Source organism: Cryptomeria japonica, chromosome 3, assembly GCF_030272615.1.
Source record: "Cryptomeria japonica chromosome 3, Sugi_1.0, whole genome shotgun sequence".
Classification (NCBI taxonomy): Eukaryota; Viridiplantae; Streptophyta; class Pinopsida; order Cupressales; family Cupressaceae; genus Cryptomeria; species Cryptomeria japonica.
This window is the reverse complement of record NC_081407.1, coordinates 272,722,225-272,746,019: the sequence shown is the minus strand read 5'-3', so window position 1 is coordinate 272,746,019 and position 23,795 is coordinate 272,722,225. Positions and strand designations below refer to the sequence as shown.

Below are 23,795 nucleotides of genomic sequence, written 5' to 3'. Positions count from 1 at the left end.
GAATGGTTTAAACTTTACTTTGTGCATAGAATAGCAGAATAATTCGGCATTAAATTTGGTCCCGGGAGATTAGTTGTGTGGATTATGCAGTGCCCACAAAACTTGTATGCATCCATTTTACGACCAAGTCGATTTTTAAGGGCTTTTCACGATGAGGGTTACTAATTTTTTACATTTTGTTCTTATTTTATTCTTTTTGCTTTTTCATATTTAATTAAAATTATTTATACTTTATGTTTTTGATTTGTTATTTAATTTTGTTTATTATTCAATATGTTAAAACTTAATATTTTAAAATATTTAAACTAAACTTATTATTATAATATATTTATTATTTAATATGTTTTATATATTAACAATATTTAAAATCAAATTTTTAAATGTTATTTATTATTTATTTTCTTTTATGTTTAATTTTTTTAGTATATTTAAATATATAATACACTAGCATTATTTTATTACTCATTTTCAATTTATTGCTTATATTTAATTTTTTTTTATACAAGGCGAATTTAATGCCAATTTTTTTTTTTGAATTTTTTGCCCTTGCCGAACTTCATCCGAATTTTATGGTTGCCGAACTTGAATTCAAATTCGAATGTGGTGACTTAGCATACACACACACATATTACTTATTACATAAGTTGCTAGTATAGGTACGGTCATATATATCTATGGTCATGATTCAAATGAAAGTCATTACAATTACAGAATTGACAATAAAAAATAATAATTTTCTTCAATCTTCATCAATCATCAAAAAGATCTAGATCAAGATCATCGTTTGCATCAAGTTCAATGTCATTTGAACCACAAGTAAATATAGTGCCACTCTCACTAGGTGCATCATGTTTAAGTGTCTCATCATCATCATCCATAGTGAACCTAGCAAGCTCTTGAATAGATGCATCCAAGTTGGTACACATAGGGGTTACATCTCAATGCTTCATTGGCCCATCCTTGTAGTGTTGTTACTTATGTGATAGAAGACGCAAATTGGAATGAACATAAACCAAGTCTACTACTTTTTTTGCAGCCAACCAATTACGCTTCATTAAGTGGATATAGTAGTATGTACTCCAATGCCGCTCAATGGAAGGAGAAATTGCAACTTGTTGAAATTGGAGAAAACCAACACAACTTAAAAATAAAAAATGCAAAATAAATTAAAGAATGTTAAGTACTAAGGTCTACAATACAAATGTAAAAAAAAAAAAATACTTGTGATAGAATCTTGATTCCAAGAGGTTGGAGGAACAAATAATTTTGACCATGGAGGTGCCACCATGTACAAGCATTTACAATGTGTTGGTTGTTAATAGCACAAGGACTATGATCTCATCTTGAGATGAACAAGGCAAACTCTTTCCTAACATGTTCCACCACTTTCGACTCTGAGAAGAGTCTAGTGAATGCCCATTTGTACCCATTAGCAATTTCACTATCTCTATATGGAGTTCTCCCTAGCAAAGAAAGTATTGTAGTGTTATAGTATTTGGGAGATAATGCATATGCAAGGAGGTGCAATGGTGTGTTCATCTTATTTTAGAGATGGCGAGTGATTTTTTCTACCCTTTTGAAAATGTTTCTTTGGGATTATTCTCTTTTTGTGATATTATGCCCTTTATTTTTTCTATCACGGAGTTAATGCCATCATAGATTCCCCCCAAACATGGTGTATAACTATCAACAAACCTGATCATACTCATGATAGGCTCGGTGAAATTCAAGACATCCCACACAAGCCCACCAACCATCATCCAAGATCAATGTCTTGACCTATTTACCTTCAACAATTCCAACCTTGAGGTGGTCTTGAATGCCTTGTGACATATGATGTTTTTTCACAAACATTTGGATCTCCTTACCCTCTTGGTATATATCTTTCACCCACTCTATTTGCGCGCCAATTGCTTGCATCACCAAGTTAAGGGAATGTACGGTGCATGGTGTCTAAAAAATGTGGTCAAATCTTTGCTCAACCAAAGCACCTACAACCCTGCATTTTTTTGCATTGTCTGTAATGATTTGGACAATATTTTTACGACTCACCATCTCTATGGACTCAATGAGGATTTTAGAAATGAATTTTGCATCTTTGATTTACCTCTCACAATCAACTACCTTCAAAAACATTGTCCCTGTGGAGGACACTGCAATAAAATTTATTAATGGATGATTTTTACAATCTTTGCATCCATTAGAACAATAGAAACAACCATTTCAATCCAAGAATCCCTAATGGGTTTGAGTGATGTCTTTACAAAATTCTTTTCTCTTGCCAATAAGGTGGTGCACACCTTTTCATGCCTAGGACTTGTAAAACCAGAGGGTGCACTATTGATTGCTGCCACCATTTCCCGCCAATATGATGATCTCACAAAGTTGAAAGGACGACCATTGGCATAAAAGTAACGTGCAATTTTTTCCTCTGCAATGTCTCTTGCTTTCTTTTTAAATGCCTTGTCTAATGGGCCTCTTTTGCGGGAAGGATTGGGATCTTCTACTTGGATAGAGGGTGTCTCCAAGAAAGGATGTTGGGAGGCCATAGCTGGTTGAGAATCTGTAGGCAAAGTCATTGAATTTTTCTTTGTTGGAGGATGAGATCTTAGTTTTGCTCTTTGACCCTTAACATCAGCTTCTTCTTGTTCTCTAATGAATGCCACAATTTTTTCAGAAGACAACCCCTTCTTATCTAGCCCTTCACATACTCTAATCCCTTTCCCAGTAGGGCCACAAAAGTGAAGTCTCACTCGATAATACAAGTTCTTAAAGTTGGTTTTACACATTACAATTCCAAAGGTATCCTCCACCTCCTGGAAGATGCATTGCAATATGTCTTCATGAAGGAGATGCTTTATCAATTTTATATTTTTGTTTGCATCTCTACACTCACCAAAGTTGAACTAGTGGCCATTCTTGCAATTTGATTTTGCTATTAGAAGAAATTATACAATTTTAAATTAGAAAAAAATAAAAATAAACCCAAACCTACAATATGTACAAACTAATGAAAGTTCATAACACATTATAACAAATAGTGAAACTTGTTTCTTTTTATCTAAAAAAAATTAGAAAATAAACTTGAAAAAATCCAACAAATTGTTAGAAGACTACATCATAGGGTAAAATGCTGAGTTACCGGGTTCACCTGTTTTGAGGCCCAAATGCGAACTGGGTTCGGGTCCGCGTTGGGTTCACCATTTTGATTGTGGGTTTGTCCTGGGTTCGCCTTTCGTGAACCCAGGACGAACCCACAATCAAAATGGTGAACCCTGGCCGAACCTAGGCGAACCCATGGGCTGGGCCAGTCAAGTAACCAAAAAGCAACTTTTTTATATTAAAAACTAATTTTTTTTTGCCTTTTTGGGGCCAAAAACCCTAATCCGCCCTTGCTAATTGGCATTTGGCATTGATCAATGATGAAGTAGCATACTATTAAATGTATTTAGATTTGTAATTTTGTATATTTCTTTAAATTTTTGCATATAATATGTATATATAATATATATATATACACATGTACAGACAAACCCAAAAGGCAATTTTTTTTTTTCTCGAACCCATGAATCGGGTTCGTGTCTCTGAACCCGATCTCGAACCCGAACCGATAACTTAGGTAAAACGCTTACCTTAGATGATTAAATCTCCTTTGTGCAAGCTATCTTTCCTCCTTTGGCACTCCTTGATTGATCACCTTAAAAAAAAACCATCTTTCAAAATGCCAAAATGAGGAAAGAGAGAGTGAAGAGAGCAAAATGTTCCTTGTCTAGGGTGAAATGATGCTTCTAGGGGTGTTTTAGGGTTTCAATTAAAAAGAACATTAAAAAGTGTTTTTTAATTTTAGTTTGGGTGCATTTTGGCCCTAGGACTTGTGGATTCCCTATGGATATGCCTTGGCTATGCCCGAGGTGTGCCTTGGATGCCTTGGGTCCCTCGTGGGTATGCACCCACATACGCACATGAAACACGGTGCATTCAGGGCATATCTTGGGTGTACCCTGGGGCGAACTTGGTGTGGGTTTGAAGGCCAGGATACACGTATTCTGCAACATAGCTTATTATACTAGGCAAAAGTAAAATGAAATTGTTGTTAGTGTTCGACAATGAATAAAATAGGTCAATGGGATAAAGTACATGTAATGTTGTTAATCTTAAGTATGAGGGCATCTAAGTCAGTTTCCTACTTCGGTGGGATTTTGGACTTTCCCATATTGGCATCCCTTTCCTCAATGCCCTGTGCCCCCATAACTTGCCCCCTTCTTTCCCATGGGCCTTTAGAGTTATGTCTCCCTATTCACTAAGCCCTCTAGAGAAGTCTTGGTAGGGTATCTCACCCCTCAAACCCCTATTCATTGCTATATTGCTCCTATTGGCATGTGAATTCCTAGACCCTTGTCATATTACATCCTAACACGCTAGAATACCACTTCTTGAACCCTCAATGTTAGGCCTTCGGAGTATTTTTTGGTTCATTTTGTTAGCAAGCATTTAATCAAACATTGACCTTCTCACGTGCACTTTCATGGAACCCTATTGTTTGAATAGAGGAATTTATCATTCTTTAGGACCAACTAAGGATGCAATTAATGGGCCCAAATATGAATGTAAAATGTTGGAAAGTTTGAAATTGCTCTTAACACATTTGGGCCCATGCTAGGCCCTCAACTTCTATTTAAGACATGCAATTTCATCAATTTGGATCATCCTTTATCATCACATCAACAAACCCCAACCCTAGTTTAAGCACTTGTGTTGAGCTATTGGATCTAATGATGAAAACCCTTTGGATTTGGAGATAAGATAACAAGAACTGTTTGTTTTCTAGAGAGCAGCTTCATACAAAGGTTGCAACAACACTTCAACTGAGAGATCTACAATAGTTCCTGGGCATTTCAACATCTTGGTCATTATCAAAATATGTTCGTACTCATTGTAGTCTTGATTATCGACAATTATTTGAAGCAATGGATCTAAATAATCATTTGAATGAAATAGCCTGTCCCAGCCAACTTACATGTGCAAAGTTGTTTATTTCATCTAGGCATTTCAGATTTAAGTAGTTTGTTGAATGTTTTTGTTGATTTTCATCGTATTATTCCAAATCTAAGTAGTTTATATGAAATTTTTAGTTAGGGTCATTATAGTGGTATTGGGTGCAAAAAGTTAATGATTCCTAGTGTAATGGAGACCAGGAATGAAAGGAGAGAGGAAAGAAAACTAAAGCAATCACCTGATCAAGCACAAGATCTAGTCCAAAATGAAGAAATGGATGCAGAAGATTAAGAGAAGAGAATTCCTTTGATTACAACTATTGGTGGCAAATTGCCCCAATTCCTGATTACTTTATTCAGAATTTGCAAGAAAAATAGAAAATTATTTGTGAATCAATTAGACCAGCAAATTGTAATTTTATGCAGTAAAAATTCAGACCATTATGTCCATCACCAAGAGTCATTACCAATAGCACAAAGCAACAGAAGTTGGCCTTAAAGGAGTGGCCCAGCAAGATAATTAATCTATGTTACTCCGAGTTTCCTGGACGGCAATTTTTTTTGCCAATTTTGGGGATGACGGGGGACGTCAAAGGGGACAACCATATAAAATATAGGAAAAATTTAAAATATAAAAAATAGATAAAGCATGCATATATAGTATATACGTATTATATTCATATGAAAACATGGATAAAGCATGGATATGTACATTATAGAACCTTAACATACCACATTTTTGTTAAGAATTCATTGTCAATACCCAATATGCATTCATAATTCAGAATTCATCGCCAATACTCAATATACATTCATAATTGAAAATTCACTGTCAATATGCCAGCACTTGTTTGCATGTAGTTCATTGTTTCTTTCTGGTTGGAGGATATTTTAATATTATTCCATTACTATTATGACCTACAACTGCTTCTTTATGCACTACCAAGATTTAGGTGTTTGTGAAATTCATTACCAAGCTGTTATTCATATTTCTGAGTGCTTTTAGCTATGATTCAGACCTATCTACCTTTCATATCAGTGAAAAGTCCAATATTGCAGACCTGCAACCACTTTTTTACACACTACCGAGTTTTGAGTGTTTGTGAAATTTATTACCAGGCTGCTGCTAATTATTTCTAAGTGCTTTTGGAAGTGATTTAGACATGTTTACCCTTCATATTAGTGAAAATCCAATTTTACAGACCTATAATAACATTAAAAAATGTTTTTGTAGAGCATTTGAGTCTTTTTTTAAAAAATGTGCTGGGAAAAAGGGGATGGCCATAGACGTCCCCAACCATATTGGGGATGGGGGGATGTCCCCTTTGAGAATCACTGCCATCCCCAAGTTTCCGGGACATTTCCCTGAATTTTTGCAATTTTGGAGACGGGGAGGGGGGTGGAGTCAGGGTGGGGACGTCCCCGCATCCCCGAAACGTCCCCGGGTAACATATTATAGGACACTGCAAACACTTATGACAGTCAATTCCAAACAAAACAGATTGTAATGCTCCCTTTTGAAATGGGATTGTAATAATAATAAATTAAAATATACATTAAATTAACATAAATTATAATATAATTATAAAATATAAAATTAAAGATTAATTTTATTAAAGGTTAAGGGGCATGTGAAGAATCATGACTATTGAAGGGCAAAGATATATAAGAGACACCAAACAAGGAGAAGAGGGATCGTCATATGAAGGATACATCTTTTATTATTTGGTAATTACTCATTTGGAGCATGGATCAGCATTTCATTTAACTGGAGGACAAAACCCTTCATGGCAGAAATTGAAGGACGAAAACCCTTTCATTTTCCTTGCTGAATTTGTGGATGAAAACCCCGGACTCAGACAGACTAAGAAATTTATTTACCATAGGCATTAAACTACTGTAGACTTGAAGAAAATTGACAATGCTACAAAAAATAATACCTGATATAAGTTTGGGCAGATTTTCGAGTATACAAAACAATTTAATAAATTTAATTTTGATAGATTATTAAATCAACAAGTTAAAAATCAGGAATTCTTATTAATAATCAATTGTGCAAGTTTGTATTCTATGTGCTAGGACTTGAAACTAAAGCTAAGTTACCGAATTGGCAGGAAAATCCTGTGTTTTTGGGTATGGTATGGCCCAGAATCAGATTCAGTTGTGATTTATTGTGGAAATGGGCAGGGTTTGATTTTTGATGGTCATAATTGTGTGGAATCATTCAATGGCATATTCAAGCGATTCTAGGGTCAACATCGCATTTATTGATTGATTTCAACGGTAGATGAAGCATCTGAAACCCTAAATGATAGTCTCAGAACCCTAAGGACAGTCTTGAATCGAAAACTATGATGCGAAACAGAATAAGCAACCCCAAAATAAAAATAATAGGTACTTTGATGTGAGAAGGAGTGGGAGGAGCAATCCATGGACAGATTATGGTGTTGCTCACTGGATTTCATGGTTGATATGATTGGTGACTCAATAGTTCCAAGAGAATCGATATAATTGCTGTTAGTGTAAGAACAGATTAGAGTAAAGCCTGTGGGAAAAACCGATGTGTGTTATAGTTACTAATTAATGCTATATAATAATTTTGAAATTTAAACTATTATAAAATATTTTATTTTTTTATTATTAAACTAGTTACTATATATTATAATTATAACGTTATAGTTAATAATTAATATTATAAAATAGTTTTAAAATTTGAACTACTATATATTTTATTAGGATATTGTTTATTTATTATTAAATTATATAATTAAATTGTAATTTAAAAAATTAATTAATATAAAATTAAAACTTGTATGCTTAGAAAGCGTTTTTTTTTTGATCGGTAATTGGCCAAAGCCTGAATAGCTTTTTGACTGGAGCTATGAACTAGTGGGGACACAGTAGGGGGCCCCATCCCCATTACATATCTTTGAATTATTATTATTATTATGTTTGATTAGATTGACCCCAAGACCCTCCCCATCCTATGGAAGGCCAAGAGTCACAGCTTAGAATTCCACTTCAGATGTCCCTATTGGGAATTGAACTTGGGTCTCCATAGTGAGAACCCAGTGTTTTAACCAATTAAGCTCAACCCCTTGGATGCTTAGAAAGCATTATTAAATATAAATATATTAATTTTTAATATATCATAGCAGCAAAAATCATTTGGGGAAAAAATTGACAAACCAAAAGTATAAGACTTATTAAAAAAATTGGAAAAAATGGGGAAAAAATCGGATTTAAAAAAAAACGTAAAAAATAATAGAAAAAGAGACAAAAACTACTTGTTTTAAAATTTAAGGGTATTTCCATAACATTGAGATATAGAAAGTAAATTAAAATAGAGAATTTAACTCTTGAATTGTAGAAAATAGATTTTTTTTTGTTTATATTCATATTGCTGATTACATTGCACAAAACATACCACAGCGGCATTAATTTTATTTTAAAAATTAATAGTATGAATACATACTAGTTAAAAATTATCCAGAAGACTTTTATACTAGAAAAGTAACATAAGCAAGTTGTTGACAATAAAGACTCCAAAAAAAGAGATCATATGGAATGTGACTTTGTTGCAACAACATGCAGACATCCTTATTAGAAATCTTTAGAATAAGCTATGGTCATTCAGCCATTATAAAGTCTTTTCAGTTATTATATTTTAATAAGAATGGTCATGCATATATGCAAATGTGAAGATTAAGAAAAATTATACTTATCTAGTAGAAATGACATTAATTAGGTTCAAGGTTTCAATAGAAAGAACATGGGCGGGTTCCAGGTTAAATGAAACATGACCTTCAATCTAAGATCTCTAACAAAGGAACTGACAATCTCTATCTTTACTTTTCTCATGGTTTAGTCACCCCTCACATTTGAAGTCCCCCTTTATAGTAAAACTTGATTTGTTGGATTGACTTTGGGGCACTTGCAAGTGGACCAGATTCACATGCAACATGTAGGACCAGTCTCTCTGTTTTTTCTTTATGGTGCATTAATTTGTTGATCTATTGATATAACATTTCTTTCATCTTTAAGTCATCAATATCTAGCTAAGCATATATAAACCTGATTTCATGTTTGTTCTATTTGAATAATGAATCAAATACAAACATTGATTTTGTTTATGATGAGAGAACTTCAAATGACACAAGATTGGTAATTGCATAATATCAATACATTTAAATAGTCCTTGACTTGGATTCCATAATGATCGGAGAGTTTGCAGTCAATGGTGGTCAATGGGGGCATAACAAAACTTTCATAGGGGTCACTGAGATGTGATTGATGCCATCAAGAAACTCAGACACATTATTTTTGATGACATCAATCACATTTAATGTGTTTGAGTTTCTCGATGGCATCAATCACCTTTCAGTGACCCCTATAGAAGTTTTGAATGTACTAAGCAAGTTGCAGATAAAGAGTCATTGGTAGGAGAAGATATTTTATTCGTTTCTAATGGTATCATGCATCACCAAAATATTAATTGAAGGGAAGACAAAAAGTGTTCCACTTCTTGAACGAGAAGAGGTCAAGTTGAAGGAAGATGCACTGAATCGTGCAATATCTTTCAAACTTCCACATGGTGAGTCACTGATTGATTTTCAGAAGTGTATTGAGGACGAGGACATTTTAATTAGCCCTTATCCAAATTTTTTGTGTCAAAAAAATGAAGTTGTTGAGGATATTTTAACAAACTCTGTTTTGACAAACGCAGTAGTAAACAAATTAGAGACACAAGCTAAATATAAAGGTTTCAGTAGTTACTATTGTTGGCTTTGAGTATGCGGAATTGTTAGGTCAATAACGGACAGTAAGCAATTTGGGAATGCTAACACTATCTGGGATAAAAAATGAAGGTTTTAGAAGACAATTGTTTAGAATTAGGCCAAATGAATGGTCTAAATCGGAAGCTGATTTCCAATTTGATAATAGGAATACTTTTCAAATTTTCCACGAGGTTTTCATATAACCCACTTTTTGAAATGTAAATAGAGAGAATTGTCTATTGGGTTAACCCGCTCTTTGAATTGAAGGAAAAAACATATATAGGTTCAAATTTTGAAACTTGTGATTATATTAGAGTTGCAAAATGGAAATTGAACTATGATAATATTAGAGTAGCATGCACTTCATGGAACCTCATTGTTTGAACAAAGGAATTCACCACTCTTCAAGGTTGTCCAAAGGGTGCCATTGACAGGCGCATAGTTGAATTTTTAAAATGGTAGGGAACTCTCAAATGACTTACACTTTGGCCCCAACAAAATTTCATCAATTTGGATCATCCTTTATCATCACATCAACAATCCCCAAACCCAATTCAAACACGTGTTCAGCTATTGAACCCAAAGATGAAAACCCTTGGATTTGGAAATCAAAGGACAAAAACCCTTTGGCTTTTTGAGGGCAACTTCATAGAGATGTTGCATTAGTATTTCAACCGAGAGGTCTACAACAGCATTTGAGTATTTCAGCCTTGGTAATTTTCATAATATCTTTGTACTCATTGCTGCCCCAATTAGCAGCAAATACTTGTAGCTGCAGATTTATGTAATCATTTGAATGAAATGCTTTGTTGCAGCCAGTCCATATGTTTAGAGCTGTTTATTTTATGTGGACCTTTCAGATCTATGTATTTTGTGCTATGTTATCTGTTTGGGTTTGAGGGGTTGGTTTGCAGGTTTGGTCAAAACATTTATTGGGGTTGGGTTCATTTTGGGTTTGTTCATACAAAAACATATAAAAATCAGAAATATATGCATATTTGTAGCAATAATTAACTTAAAAATACATCACCATATTAATAGTCAAATATTAGTCAAACTTGAATGTTATGATATATATTAAAGTTAAAAATATAATGTTGTGTCAACAATCAACCATCATTGATCAAATATCATATGGGCTGTCAAAAATATTATCATCACCATCCATATTAGATGATGTATGTAATTGTAACTTAGAAGAACCACAAATAGTGCCACTGACACTACCACTACCAGTACCACTAACATTGACACTAGCACTTTCATGCTCGCTAGTTGGCTCATCGTCATCGTCAACATCAAGTCCAACAAAGTGGGTAGTAGAAGCATCCAAGTTAATACGCTCTGGATTGATATCCCATTTCCTTGTCTCTCCTCTTTGGTAGTCACTTCGTTTGTTTGTAAGGAGCTGCAAGTTTGAATGCACATACACCAAGTTCGTTGCTTGTTTTGAGTGTAGTCTATTGTTCTTTATTGAGTAGATGGAAGAATATGTGCCCCGATTCTTCGCAAATGCAGATGAACTAGCAACCTATAAAGACAAAATTAGAGAATTAAGAGTTACAAGATTCTAAAATTTAAATTATAAAATCAAATATAAATAAATCTTAAAAGATTTTTTTATTAAACTTATTTGCGATAAAATTTTGATTGCAAGAGGTTGTAGGTGCATGTATGTTTCACCATGGAAGTACCACCAACTATGAGCATCAACCATATGCTTGTTTCAAAGAACATCAAGATCACAGTTGTGGGAGAATGCAACACCTATGAATAGAGCCTTCATTGTATCTTGCATGTCATGATCATGAAGAGTTTGCGAAGTGCTGCCTTGTACCCTTGAGCGACTTGAGGATCTATATATGGGGCGACTCTTGATGTCATAGAAAGGAGCTGAGAACTATAATATTTGGGATTCGATGCAAAGGCAAGAAGATGCCACGGAGTGGTCGCTTTGTTCCATCTCTCTACAATGATTTTGTGTAGTTCTTCGAAGAATTTTTCTTTAGGATCTTGCTCTTTTGCATTTATGATGACTTTCATCTTCTCAATTATTGAGTCGATGCCATCATATACCTTACCTAAACAAGGCCTATCCATGTCCATATACGGATCATACTTAATATGGGATCCATAAAATTGAGAAGATACTTGATGAGCACACACTTATATTGAGAGGGGGGAGGGTGAATCAGTATAAGATACTTCTTTTACTTTTCCAAATTAATAATTACAATAACATCAATTATACAACAGTAACAATAAAGAACACAAGAAGAACACAAGATCTTCATGGAAACCCATTTGGAAGAAAACCATGGCAGTATGCTTATGTAAAATGTCTCTTACAAACTTTGTAGGCATCAACCTACTGGAGACACCGAGCCCCACTAAACGTTTTTCAGGCACCAACTCACTAGAGACCCCAATCCCCACAACTAAGCACCAACTCAGCAAGAGATAACGGTCTCTTCTTTAGGAAGCACTAACTTCCAAATGAACCCAGTTTTTGTCTTCTTAAATATTGCCTCTTCAATGAATGATGCTTTTTTTATTTGTCTTCATAAAGATCTTGTAGATGATACGTCTTCACAAATTTGATACAACCATTTTCATATACTTCCTTCTCAATTGTGCATATACTCCCCTTCAGAAATATGATTATAACATTTTCAATACATCCATAAATCTGCTGCTATATACGCAGAAATCTGCCTTTAATTAGACTGATTGTTTCATTTCTGCTCCTCACAAATTCTGTTGCCTTTATTAGATCTGCTAATAAATCTGCTGTGCTGAATGATATTACATTTTCGCATTTCGTCCCATTCACAAATCATATTCCAATTATATACCTTAATGCCATTACATGGAGAGAGGTGACTTCATGGAGGGGGGCATCTCTACAAAGGGAGGGCCAGCCTTTTTAATAGAGGCGCCACAAATTAACATTATTTAGCAAAGTGGCGCTACAGTATGAGGGGGTCTGTCTCCAGTAAAATTGAAATGCAATAGATATATTGATAATTATATCATTGTCGACCTGCATAAAGTGAATCTTTCTAATGATTCCAGCTCTATTCTAGATAAGGGTCAGTCTTCATTGGGTCTTAATGAATTCTTTCTTTGACAACGATTAAAGTCTTTTTCTACTTTGACATCAATGACAAGAATATTTCTGGCAATACTCAACATCATCCTAGCAAATGTCATGTAGGATCATTTGCTTAACCTTTGCTGCCCTTGTAGTGCTAGATTGCCTCCATATGGGACCAATTTGGGTTAATGACCATGTTAGAAAGTACCTCACGAACCTTTACTAGTCGTCTCAACACAATTGTGTTGGAGGCAAAACAGGTCTTAGCAGCTTGTTTGAAAATCAAAATCAAAATATTAAATTTATAGAAATTTTAATTAAAATAAAATTCAAAAGTTTATAAAAGTGAAATTTATTTATTATTTAACTTTCAGCAGCTCCAATTTCGAGAATGTTCTAAATATGCCTTGTGGCATATGGAGGTTGGTGACAAACATTTGGATCACTTTGGCCTCAACATACACTTGTTTGATCCAATCAATTCTGGTGCTACTTTTTTGTAGCATTAGGTTGAGGGAGTGGACAACACAAGTTTGAAAAATGTGTGAATAACACTCCTCAACGAATAACCTAACAACCCTACAATTTTTGGCAATTTGTTATAATACTTAAAACTGAAATATGAATTATATTAAATGATATCAAATCTGCTATATTAATGACTGTTAGAATTATAATTTTGGGATATAATCAGATTATTATATAAAGTCAGTTTGTAAGTCAGTTACTAATCAATTCCTTTAGTCCATTAGTTGGATAGGGTGTCCAAGAAACCATCCCTCCTAGGCCCAAGGGCAGAATACCATATCCCCCTTGGCTCCATATGGCAGGTGTTAGGCATCCATCATGGAGTGGTGTACCCAGTGAGGTGTTCTATCGCCGTTCCCCCTCATCACAAGCACCTTCTCCCTTAAGCCCAAGAACAGATGCTTCACCCCTCTTGGCTCCATGTGGCAGGTGTTAGGCATCCACTATGGAGTGGCATACTTAAGAGAGAGTCCCTCATTTACAATTAACCTTCTGTGATATTCCAATGAAGTTGTATTTGTTATTCAGTTCAACTAATTTATGATAATCAGTTTGTACTTGACATAGTTATCATACTTCCATTATATTATATTGCCTTAGTGGCTTATATCAGATTGTTAACAGTTCTCTCTGTTAGTATCACTTTAAATCAGAATTATTCATTAATTGTTATTGCTGCATCTTATATTATTAGCCTGGTACAGTATTATAGCAATTTATACAAACTGAATTTGATTGCCTTATTCCTTCTGAATTCGTTAACATATATATGTGTGTGTGTGTGTGTGTGTGTGTGTGTCTTATGTCTAATAGTGTTGTCATGTATAATCATTTTAATGCTATATTAATAATTATACATTATTTGTTTCTGAACTTAATATTAATTATTCCATTAATTTAATTAAGACCATATAAAATTTTATATATATAATACCAGCTATTATATTACATTATTAAATTAGAATTCCTATATGTACCTGTCACAGGCCTCCTTCTCTTTTTATTATCCTTGCTGGCAGTTTCTGTATATTTCTCTATCCTTGCTGGCAGATCTGACTTTCTTGTTCCCCCCGTGTATTCTCCTTATTCCCATTTGCACAGGGGGTATCTATCCTACCTCCCAATGTGGTGGAAAGCCACGATGGTTTGGTAGTGCTTCTTCTATGAAGAGTCGCTACCCTTCTTCAACCCACCGCTTAATAAAGGTTATCGGGTCTCTAGGAAAATCGGCTAATAAATGCTTTAACAATGGCATCGTTCAGCATTGTTAAGGTATAAAATATAATGTATATAATATATATTGTTAATATAAAGACATCATTCAATGTATAAAATGTAAATTAATGTACATTGTAAATATAAATTCAACATGTAAATCTAAGTTACCGGTTCGGGTTCGGGCACGGGTTCGGGTTCGGAGAACCCGGTACGTCGGTACGGCAAAATTTTGAAAAGGGGTTTGGGTTTGTTTGGGTTCGTTAGTACAAAAACATGTAAATTTTATATATATATATATATATATATATTTTGATATTTGTGAAGCCTATAAGCATGAATTAAAATTTGCATTTCACATAGCATCATATAAACAACAAAACAAACATAATTTTGTTCACCCTTTCTTCAACCTGCTCTCATAAAACTTTTGTTTGCAACACAAATGAGGTGAAATGAGTCAATAAAATGTTTTAGAAGTGAATTTTAGGTTATAACTTTCACTTTTTACAAGGCGGAATTGAAAAAAAAATTAAATTTGCATTGTTTTTTGACTTTACGGGCCGCCCAGCCGCCTGGGTTCGACTGGGTCCGCCCGGGTTCGACTGGGTTCGACCCCACTCTGGGTTTTTCGAACCCTGGTCGAACCCAGGTCAAACCGGACCCGTACTAGGGGGGCCCAAAGGCGAACCCGGACCCGTACTAGGGGGGCCCAAAGGCGAACCCGGTAACCTAGATGTAAATTGATAACAAGATATCATTTTAAATAACAATGTAATATAATAATTTTAATATGATTTTTTCATTTTTACATATTATATGGCAAAATTTATATTAATTATTTCTGTTATAAATGGGGGACACGACATCCTAAGGGAAAACTAGTAAAACAGATTTTGTGTGAATGTTCTGGTTGATTTTCATTGCATTATTAAATGGGTCTTCAAGCTATATGTGCAGAGCTATATATTATTTCATACATCGCTGTATATATCTTCAAGTTTTAATCACCCAGCCAACCGGCCTTCTATTTGGTCTTGAAAACCCATTTGCATTCAATAGCCTTCTTCCTTGGTGGAAGATCATCAAATTCCTAAGGTGGTGACATAAGAGCTTGCTTCATTGTTTCTGGTTCAAAATTCGAAATATCTATGCACATAAGAACTAAATTTATTTCTTCATGAGACTTGCTCGTAGAGGCAGACTTATCTACAACTACGTTACCCGGAGTTTCCGAGAAGGGGACGGTGAATATTTTTGCCAAATTTGGGGACGGCTATATAAAATATACGAAAAATTTAAAATACATAGGAAAATTTTAAATGTTCATATGAAAACATGGATAAAGCATGCATATATATGTTATATTCAAATGAAAACATGGATATAGCATGTGTATGATACTATGAAAACATTTTAGAGTGTAAATTTTGAACATACAACATTGTCAATACTCAATATGCATTCATAATTTATAATTTCAATTCATTCACATTGTCAATATGCACATGATAATAGATATTAAAGAAATAACATACAAAATGCCCAAAGGCTACACTGCTGCCATATAGCTTCATTGTCAATTATGATATGGAAATCAAAATACAAAATTAAAAGTACAATGCTGCGCCTAATCTACATCTCCTAACATTGCATCAAAATCAGAGTCCTCTGAGTCTCTCCCACTGTCATGGTCTACGTCCATCTCATCCAACGGAATCCCAACCAATCCCTCTGGTGCCTCCTTCTCATGAACTTGGGCCACATCTTCAGGATCAACATCTCATGGTCAAGTTGGAGTTTGTCGATACTCTGGAGTTTGACGATCTTGAAGTCGAAGAGCACTATGCACCACCACTAGCTTCTTCGCTCGTCTAGAGGTAAGTCTATTCCACTTGATAGAGTGGATAAAGCCATATGTGGACCAATTCATCTTTGCAGTAGAGGAACTAGCAACCTATGAAAGTAGGCGAGTGGCAAGCAACTTCAATTGTGATGTATCCCTCCCATGCCATGTCCACCATCCAATAGATTCTCTTTGGGTTAATATAGCTATGTCTAACCTTGCCTATGGTTTACTCAATTTAGGATCACGAAGATTTGTGAATTCAAGGAATTGTGCACGAAGTATGGAAGCCTCCTCTTCTATATATCTTATCAATGGCTTGCGTGGACCCATCTAAAACCTCATCATCATCACATGGAGGCACCCTTCCATCCCTTTGTGCATACCATATAGGATTCACTGCATAGGCTGCCATATGAAGCGGGGTGTTCATTATGTTCGACCTCCGTGTCGCAATGGGCCTAATATGTTTGCTCATAGAATCTGTTCTTTCTCAATCTTGCCTTGACTGTCATGCTCTGTTGATTAGCATTCTGTTATAAAACAGATTTAGTCTTCTAAATGCTTTGGCAGGTGATGTTTCCCCACTTTTTACTGTCAAAAGGAAAAGATGACACTTGGTCTCGATTTTCTCAGTAAGATGTAAGATATTAGCTGCATGACAGGACTTTGCAGCAGTCCATTTTTAATCTCTCAACAGCTCTAGTAACCTACATTGAGAACTTATAAAGGAACTTCTAAGGAATATTAATTGCGAAACTCCATCTGATTCTTTGCCATACATCAATGTTTCCCAATTGTTCTTGTCGCTTTGCTTTTTATCCCATAAGGTCCTCCCTGAAAGTACCTCTCTGCTGGTAAGACTTTCCTGCTAAATCCATAATGTTGGTCATTTGTTCTTTGGACAAGGGAAATGCCCATAAACTCTGTCACATTCCAAGTGCCATTTGAAACTAAACACAATCTTAATGCAATTGCTTGTAAATAAGCATCCTTCCCAGCTCCACTTGAATGTCAGAAAAACTGAAAGAATTTTCAATAATTGCTCTAAATGTGGCTCTTGTGATCATTTTGATCAAGTTTCTGTGGAGGTATGCCATATTGCATCCCCATTTACAGCTAAAACCATCCTTTTTGGGTTACACTGCTCTCTGTGGTCTAATACTAGTAGATTATCAAGGCCTTCTCTAGTTATTTTTGCATAGTAACCTGTCTTCTTTAATTGTAATAAACTAGTAGTTAAACCTTTTAAACATAAGTTCTGATTAAATATTATTCCATTTGTTATGCTGATGGAGTAAGAAACTTTTACTTGGGCATAATTTGTTTATCCATCAACAGGACACTGCAAAAAATCTATTAGAAGATGATGCATACTATAATATACATATGCTCAGGAAGGGTGCATCACATGCATATGCACCGGCAAGCTCCTGCTGCTGTATTTGTGGTCGGACATTGGATAGAGAGTCTTTTGGCTCAAGCATTTATATTTTTCATTGTGGTCATGTGGCCCATTTCCAATGTGAAACTCAGGATTCAGTAGCAATTACAAAGGATTCTATGGGAGGATGTCCTATTTGTTTGCCAAAGAAAAGATCGTCTTCAGTTAGAAAGAAGATGATTGAAGCACAGAAAGAAATTATAGAAGAAGCTAGTAACGGTGTACAAGGCCAAGCTTCTAGTTCCAAATCTTTATATGAAAATGCACTGACAGAAAGGCCCTATGGGCTTCATCCCCAATCACGGGTAAATATTTCTTATCCCTTGGCTATATATTTTTGTGTGTACCCTGATATGTACTATTAATATAAATTTTCTTATTCAAGTGTTAATTTTTTATTTAGATGAATTCTTCAATTATCCTCTGAAGGAGATCCTAATTTGTTTCTTAGCTTTTGCAGTTTGAGCTGTTGAACAATCTACAAAAAGGCCAAAATTCACTTGATTTAGGTCTGCTACCCAATTTGAGGTTAGCACCACCTTTAGTGTATCATGATCGCAAGGCTCACAGCACCAGCCCAGCTAGCAAAGAGGAGGCCAGCAATGAAAAACTGAAGAATGTACACCTTATAAGAGCACAAAGAACAAAAAGTTCTTCACCATTCCAATTTCCTTTGAAATCAAGCATTTTTGGTAAGTATGGTAAACGTCAACATTTATGTGTTTCTTTTGCAAATCAAGATAATTATCTGTTAAAAGTGTTTTTCTTTTGCAGGTAATGATAAAAACAGGAAGCATTAACATGCATACTTTAATGTTAATGGATAACTCAATGCAGTTGGAGCTAAGTTGCAGAGAACTGTACATGGACATAACCTGTTGCACAAAACTAAAACACTTTTTATTCTTTCTATCTACAAATTCTCAAGGCAATTTAGTTTTTCGGGCATCAATGGATGTTGTGGGCAGGCGCTTGAGCATAAAGCCCTTGTAAACCATTTTCCATTGATACATTAGCAGAGGCAATGTGTATTTCTATGAGTAGATATCATGTTCATTTCTACCTTTGAAATTCTTATAACCTAGTTTCAATAACTCAAAGTGAGGACCAAATTAGCTCCATGTGGTTTTAAGTTTTCTTGGCCTAAGAGAGGTGTGTTCTTTGAAAAGGCATCAGGTCTCAGGTTTCCTTTTTCTTGGCTAGACAGGCTTGTCTCTTTTTGAGGTGAAAAAATTGAGTTTGTTGGGAATAAGCATGACAAACACGTGCTAAACATTCTGTACATACCTGAAGTGAAATATGAATACACCTTCATTATGTTTACAAAGTGGTCCACTATTGATTTTGATGCCTCCAAGAAGTATGATGAATGGTTGTATCTAAAAAATGAATCGATATAGATATCAAAGTATGTCATTTTTGGAATGCAAATAGACATCCAATGTGCATCTGTCTTATCAGCTGGATTTATTTATAAGAGTGCTTTGAGATAATATGAGGGCCCCAAGAGGGTGCATTGTAAATTTAAGTGCTTCACAATCGATGTGTTTACTAATTTTTTCTTTTACTCATAACATTGCAAAGGTGTTTGATGGGGTTATGATGTCTGTTTCTAAAATGTGAATCGATGCAGATATCAATATATAGTCATTTCAGGATGCAATCATAACATCTAGTGTACATCTTTTTTATCAGCTAGATCTACCGAGAAGAGTGCATCAAGATAACTTTAGTGTTGGAAGGTTGGTGCCTTGTCCTCTTGGTTGTTCCATGCTGCTCTCGGGGATTTGTGACATGACTTAACCGCCTCCTGTGGTTTGTTTATCTCTGTTGTTTGTATTGGGCATGAATAGGTTGATCTTTTGGTGCAACAACAAACTTTGGACCAACAGTTAGGGCCTTGAGAGGGTGCACTATAAATCAAGTATAGTTTCTTCCCGAGTGGACTAGATTTGGGGCCTTCATAATTTATGTGTGTCCAATAATCTATATTTTGTAGACATTGCATTGCACAAGGTTTTTTAATTTGATTTGCTTTTGACTGCTGAGATCAGCTCAAATCTATTACAAGGGATACATTGTTTTCAGTTCCTAATGGTGTGCTGGTAGTTTAGATTGTGTTAGGAGTTGAATTGTCAAAGGTATAATGAAAAATAGTAATGTAAATGATGAAAATGTAGTGTGTGTGTAGAATTTGAGTGTGATTTTGGAGGTTAGTGTAAATTTGGATTAAGTGTGTTGTTGGAATTTGAAGGCTAAGATCTGAGTGACTCTCATAGTAGCAATTAAATCTGTAATGTCTGGATTCACTTATATTGACTTGTTTGAAAAATTGCTTCATTAAATATCATGACAGACTAACATGAAATTCACTTTTCCACAAAACTTAAATAAATGATTGTACTTTTTATGTGAGTAAATTTGTTCAGAATTTTTTTTCCTTACACATGACAAAAGTCTAGTTTTCAGTTAAACACTAAGTTGTTTTTAATGTGTGATTAATATAGAAATTTAGAAGAGTTTGAACCCCTTTCAAAAACCCACCTTTTACTCTTAATCCAAGAAAAATTATTGTGATTTATATGCAAATTTCTGTCTAGTTTAGTCCATGGGATGTGAGGCTCAGATGAAGATCTTTCTCGCAGAAAATGAACCATTTTATAAGCTTCATGTACATAACCATTTTAAATATGTTTCATTAAATAGTATGATCTTACGGAGATTAGTTAACATTGAAATAACTCAAATATTGGAGTGATCTACTGTTTCAAACCTGTAGAGCCTGGATTGAAAGTCGTTATTGATATAATCTTCCTAACACACATTTAGAAGATGAGGCGACATCCCACACATCGATAAAGTAGACGACACTAATTATTTGGGAAATGTAGTAAATAGGAGTGCTTCTAATCGGTGGTTGGAGCAACCTACAAAGCAATGAGAGGAAAAGCTCAAAGCTAAATCATCTTATGAATGTAGAAGAAGACGAAAAGTTGTTGGAATGGAGAATCAAATGATTGAAGCGGTGCTTTTTTGCTACCGCGCTGTGTAGGACCTTCCCTACCAGCGTTCTTTTTTTGCTTTTTACTGCTGCGATTGCGGGTCATGTGTGGGGTTCTTTCTGTCGTTGCCAGGTGGTGGCGATTGAATTTCAGGTGCAAATTTTGTTATAATTTTGGGTATTTGGTTGACTTTTCTATGTGGGAGTGTGTGTGTCGGTTTGTGACATGAGTTCTTCTACGATTAGACGTGTAAGTGCTATGTTATTGCGGAGTTGGAGATTGGAGTGGGTTCTGTGGGCAGAGTTGGTTGGGTTTTTGGGATCTGGCTTTGGGTTTTCATGGGGGGGCATCAAGCTTCTTCAAGTATGGTGATTTTGGAGGCTATGGAGCAGGATGATTCTTCCACGGGTGTGCATGCACAACGACCAGTGTCATTCTATGTGGGTGGTGCTACAAAAGTTAAGAAAGTTATGGTTGTTTGGCGTGGAGCCAAGATTGTTCGGTTTTGGTCATCTCGCGCAAATCAGTCTAGGAGGATGTTTCTTATTTCAATAATCACGCTCTAATTCATGGAAATTCACATTTCTTTGATGATGCTAGAATCTTGGATCCGTCAAACTTGGCAAGTTGAAGGTGATATGGAGATAATGTTGGTTGTCAATAATTATTTTGTGGTTGATTTTTCATGTCTAGCTAATAGGAATAGGGTTTTTGAAGGTGGTCCATATTTTTACACTCAAGTGGGTTTGTTCATCAAAGCTTGACATGTGGGTTTCAACTCGGTTGAGGAGCTTCTCCCTGTTTGGGTGCGTCTTCCTCGACTTCCATTAGAGTTTTGGCAGAGTGATATCTTGCAATTGATTGTTTATGCTTGGGAAGCCGGTTGGTACCACTCAACTATTATTGGATAGAAGGGCGATTACCTATACTCAAATTTGTATGGAAATTAATTTGAATAATCCCTTGCTAGATTCGCCCAAAATTTGCCTCGGTTCTTGATTCAACAGTTGGACTATGGAACTCTTCCTTTTCATTGCATTTGTTATGAGGATAAATAAAAAGTCCCTATGTTTGACAAAGTTGTGGACAAGGACAATTTTACATTGGTTAAGCCTCAGCGTAAGGGGAGAGATCATAAAAGAACTTCTAAGGACAAGTTGATTGAGGAGGGCCTCAACCGCTTTGAGATATTGGAGGCTCTGTCTTTCAAGGAGGTGAGTCCAATTGATTTGCATTCTGGGGCTTCCGACATGCAAGTGGCTGTTTTGCAAGAGCAAGAGCCTACTCATGACAAGTTACCTTTTGATGGGATGTCTGATCCTAAGTTGTCTTCTATGGGTCCTAATACATCGATGCAGAGTGATTCCTTAGATATGAATGAGGATATTGTTTTGGTTGATCTAGCTAAGGAGGTGTTGAATTTAGGTAAATGCAAAAATTCTTCTTAGGCTCTAGGGGTGCAACAACACTCCCTCAAAAAGGTTATTCCTGAGAAAGTTGCTAAGGTTGGCCGGAAGAGGGACGAGAAGAAAGTCAAATCAATTGGAGAGATGGTGGAATTTGGGTCTGTGCAACCCATTGACTCTCATTTCTTTCAATCTCAACAATGATTATTCTATCTTGGAATTTAGGGGGGTTGAATAGAATCCCTCGACAGAAGGCTATTCATGATTTGGTTGTGGCTCATTCTCCATATCTTGTTTGTATTTAGGAGACTAAGTTATCAGTGGATGGTATGTTGCTATATGCCCCTAGTATTTGGTGGCTTGGTCAGTGTCAATGTATTGGGGGTAGTGGTTCTTTTGTGGGGTTGACTTGTTTTTCGGATCTTAGAAAGGGTGTTCCACTAGGGTGGATTTCTAGTCATTCCTCTATTTCTTTGATAGCCATTCGCTTGGATTCTGGCAAAACTATTTTGATCACTAATTTTTATGCTCCAACTGATCTTCATGGCAAATCTCTCCTTTGGAATCATGTAAGGTATGTTCGGTTTCTAGCCCCTTTTCTTGGATTTAAGTTGGTGACTTTAATACAGTGTTAAATTTGCAGGAAAAAAGGGGCATGCTTGCTAGGTTGGATCCCTCTTCTCGACTTCTTCAGGAGCAAATGGAGGTGCTCTGTTTAATTGATGTGAAATCGTCTAGTGGTTTTTACACTTGGAAAAATCATCAATGTGGGAATTATGCTATTTTTGAGCAGTTGGGTAGATTTCTTGTTTCATGTTTTCGAGTGGGGGATAGCTGGACCACCAATTCTGATATTCTTGACTGGAGAGGTTCAAATCACATGCCAATTAATTTTTTGGCAACCTCTTTTATTGCTCCTCGCAACCCTTCATTTAAGTTTAACCTCATGTGGCTTCGGGATTCCTTGCTCTAGAATCTAATGGATTGATGGTGGTGGTAGGGTGGTCTTGCCTATAGTACAACAATGCATTCTTTTGTTAAGAAATTACAGTTTGTGAAATATAAGCTTAAAAGGTGGAATAGGCAGTGCTTTGGTAACCTTCATGGCAATAAGAGGATAATTCAAGCCTGCATAGATGATATCACTTGCCAAATCTGGGATAATGGTTTAACTAAGGATTTAATAAGAGTTGAGTCTTTGGTTGTGAAGGAATTGGAGGAGTGGGAGCTTTGCAAGGAATTTTTTTGGAAGTAAGAGGCGTGGAATGAGTGGCTCCATTATGGTGATTGAAACACAACTTTCTTACACAATTTGGTTAAAGCGCGTAGGCATGGTTTTTTTTTCTCTTAATTTCTTCTTTGGTAAACTTGACAAGAATTCATCTGACATCTCTGCAGGAGATGTCTTGGGAAGTTAAACACTTCTATTCTACTTTGTTTACTGAAGATTCGCCTTCTGCTGCAACTGAGGAGACTTTGATTTTG

The 23,795-nt window shown here is 35.5% G+C and overlaps 1 protein-coding gene across 1 annotated transcript in view; it reads left to right on the top strand.

Moving 5' to 3' along the window:
- LOC131063892 (uncharacterized) overlaps nucleotides 1-19,237 on the top strand; it is an 89,479-nt gene extending 70,242 nt beyond the window's left edge. The window contains exons 16-18 of the mRNA XM_057997842.2: nucleotides 17,800-18,207; nucleotides 18,363-18,594; nucleotides 18,677-19,237. Of these exons, the coding sequence (XP_057853825.2) occupies nucleotides 17,800-18,207; nucleotides 18,363-18,594; nucleotides 18,677-18,702 (666 nt within the window). The 3' untranslated portion in view covers nucleotides 18,703-19,237. The remainder of the gene's footprint in view (nucleotides 1-17,799; nucleotides 18,208-18,362; nucleotides 18,595-18,676) is intronic.
- The last annotated feature ends 4,558 nt before the right edge of the window (nucleotides 19,238-23,795 follow it).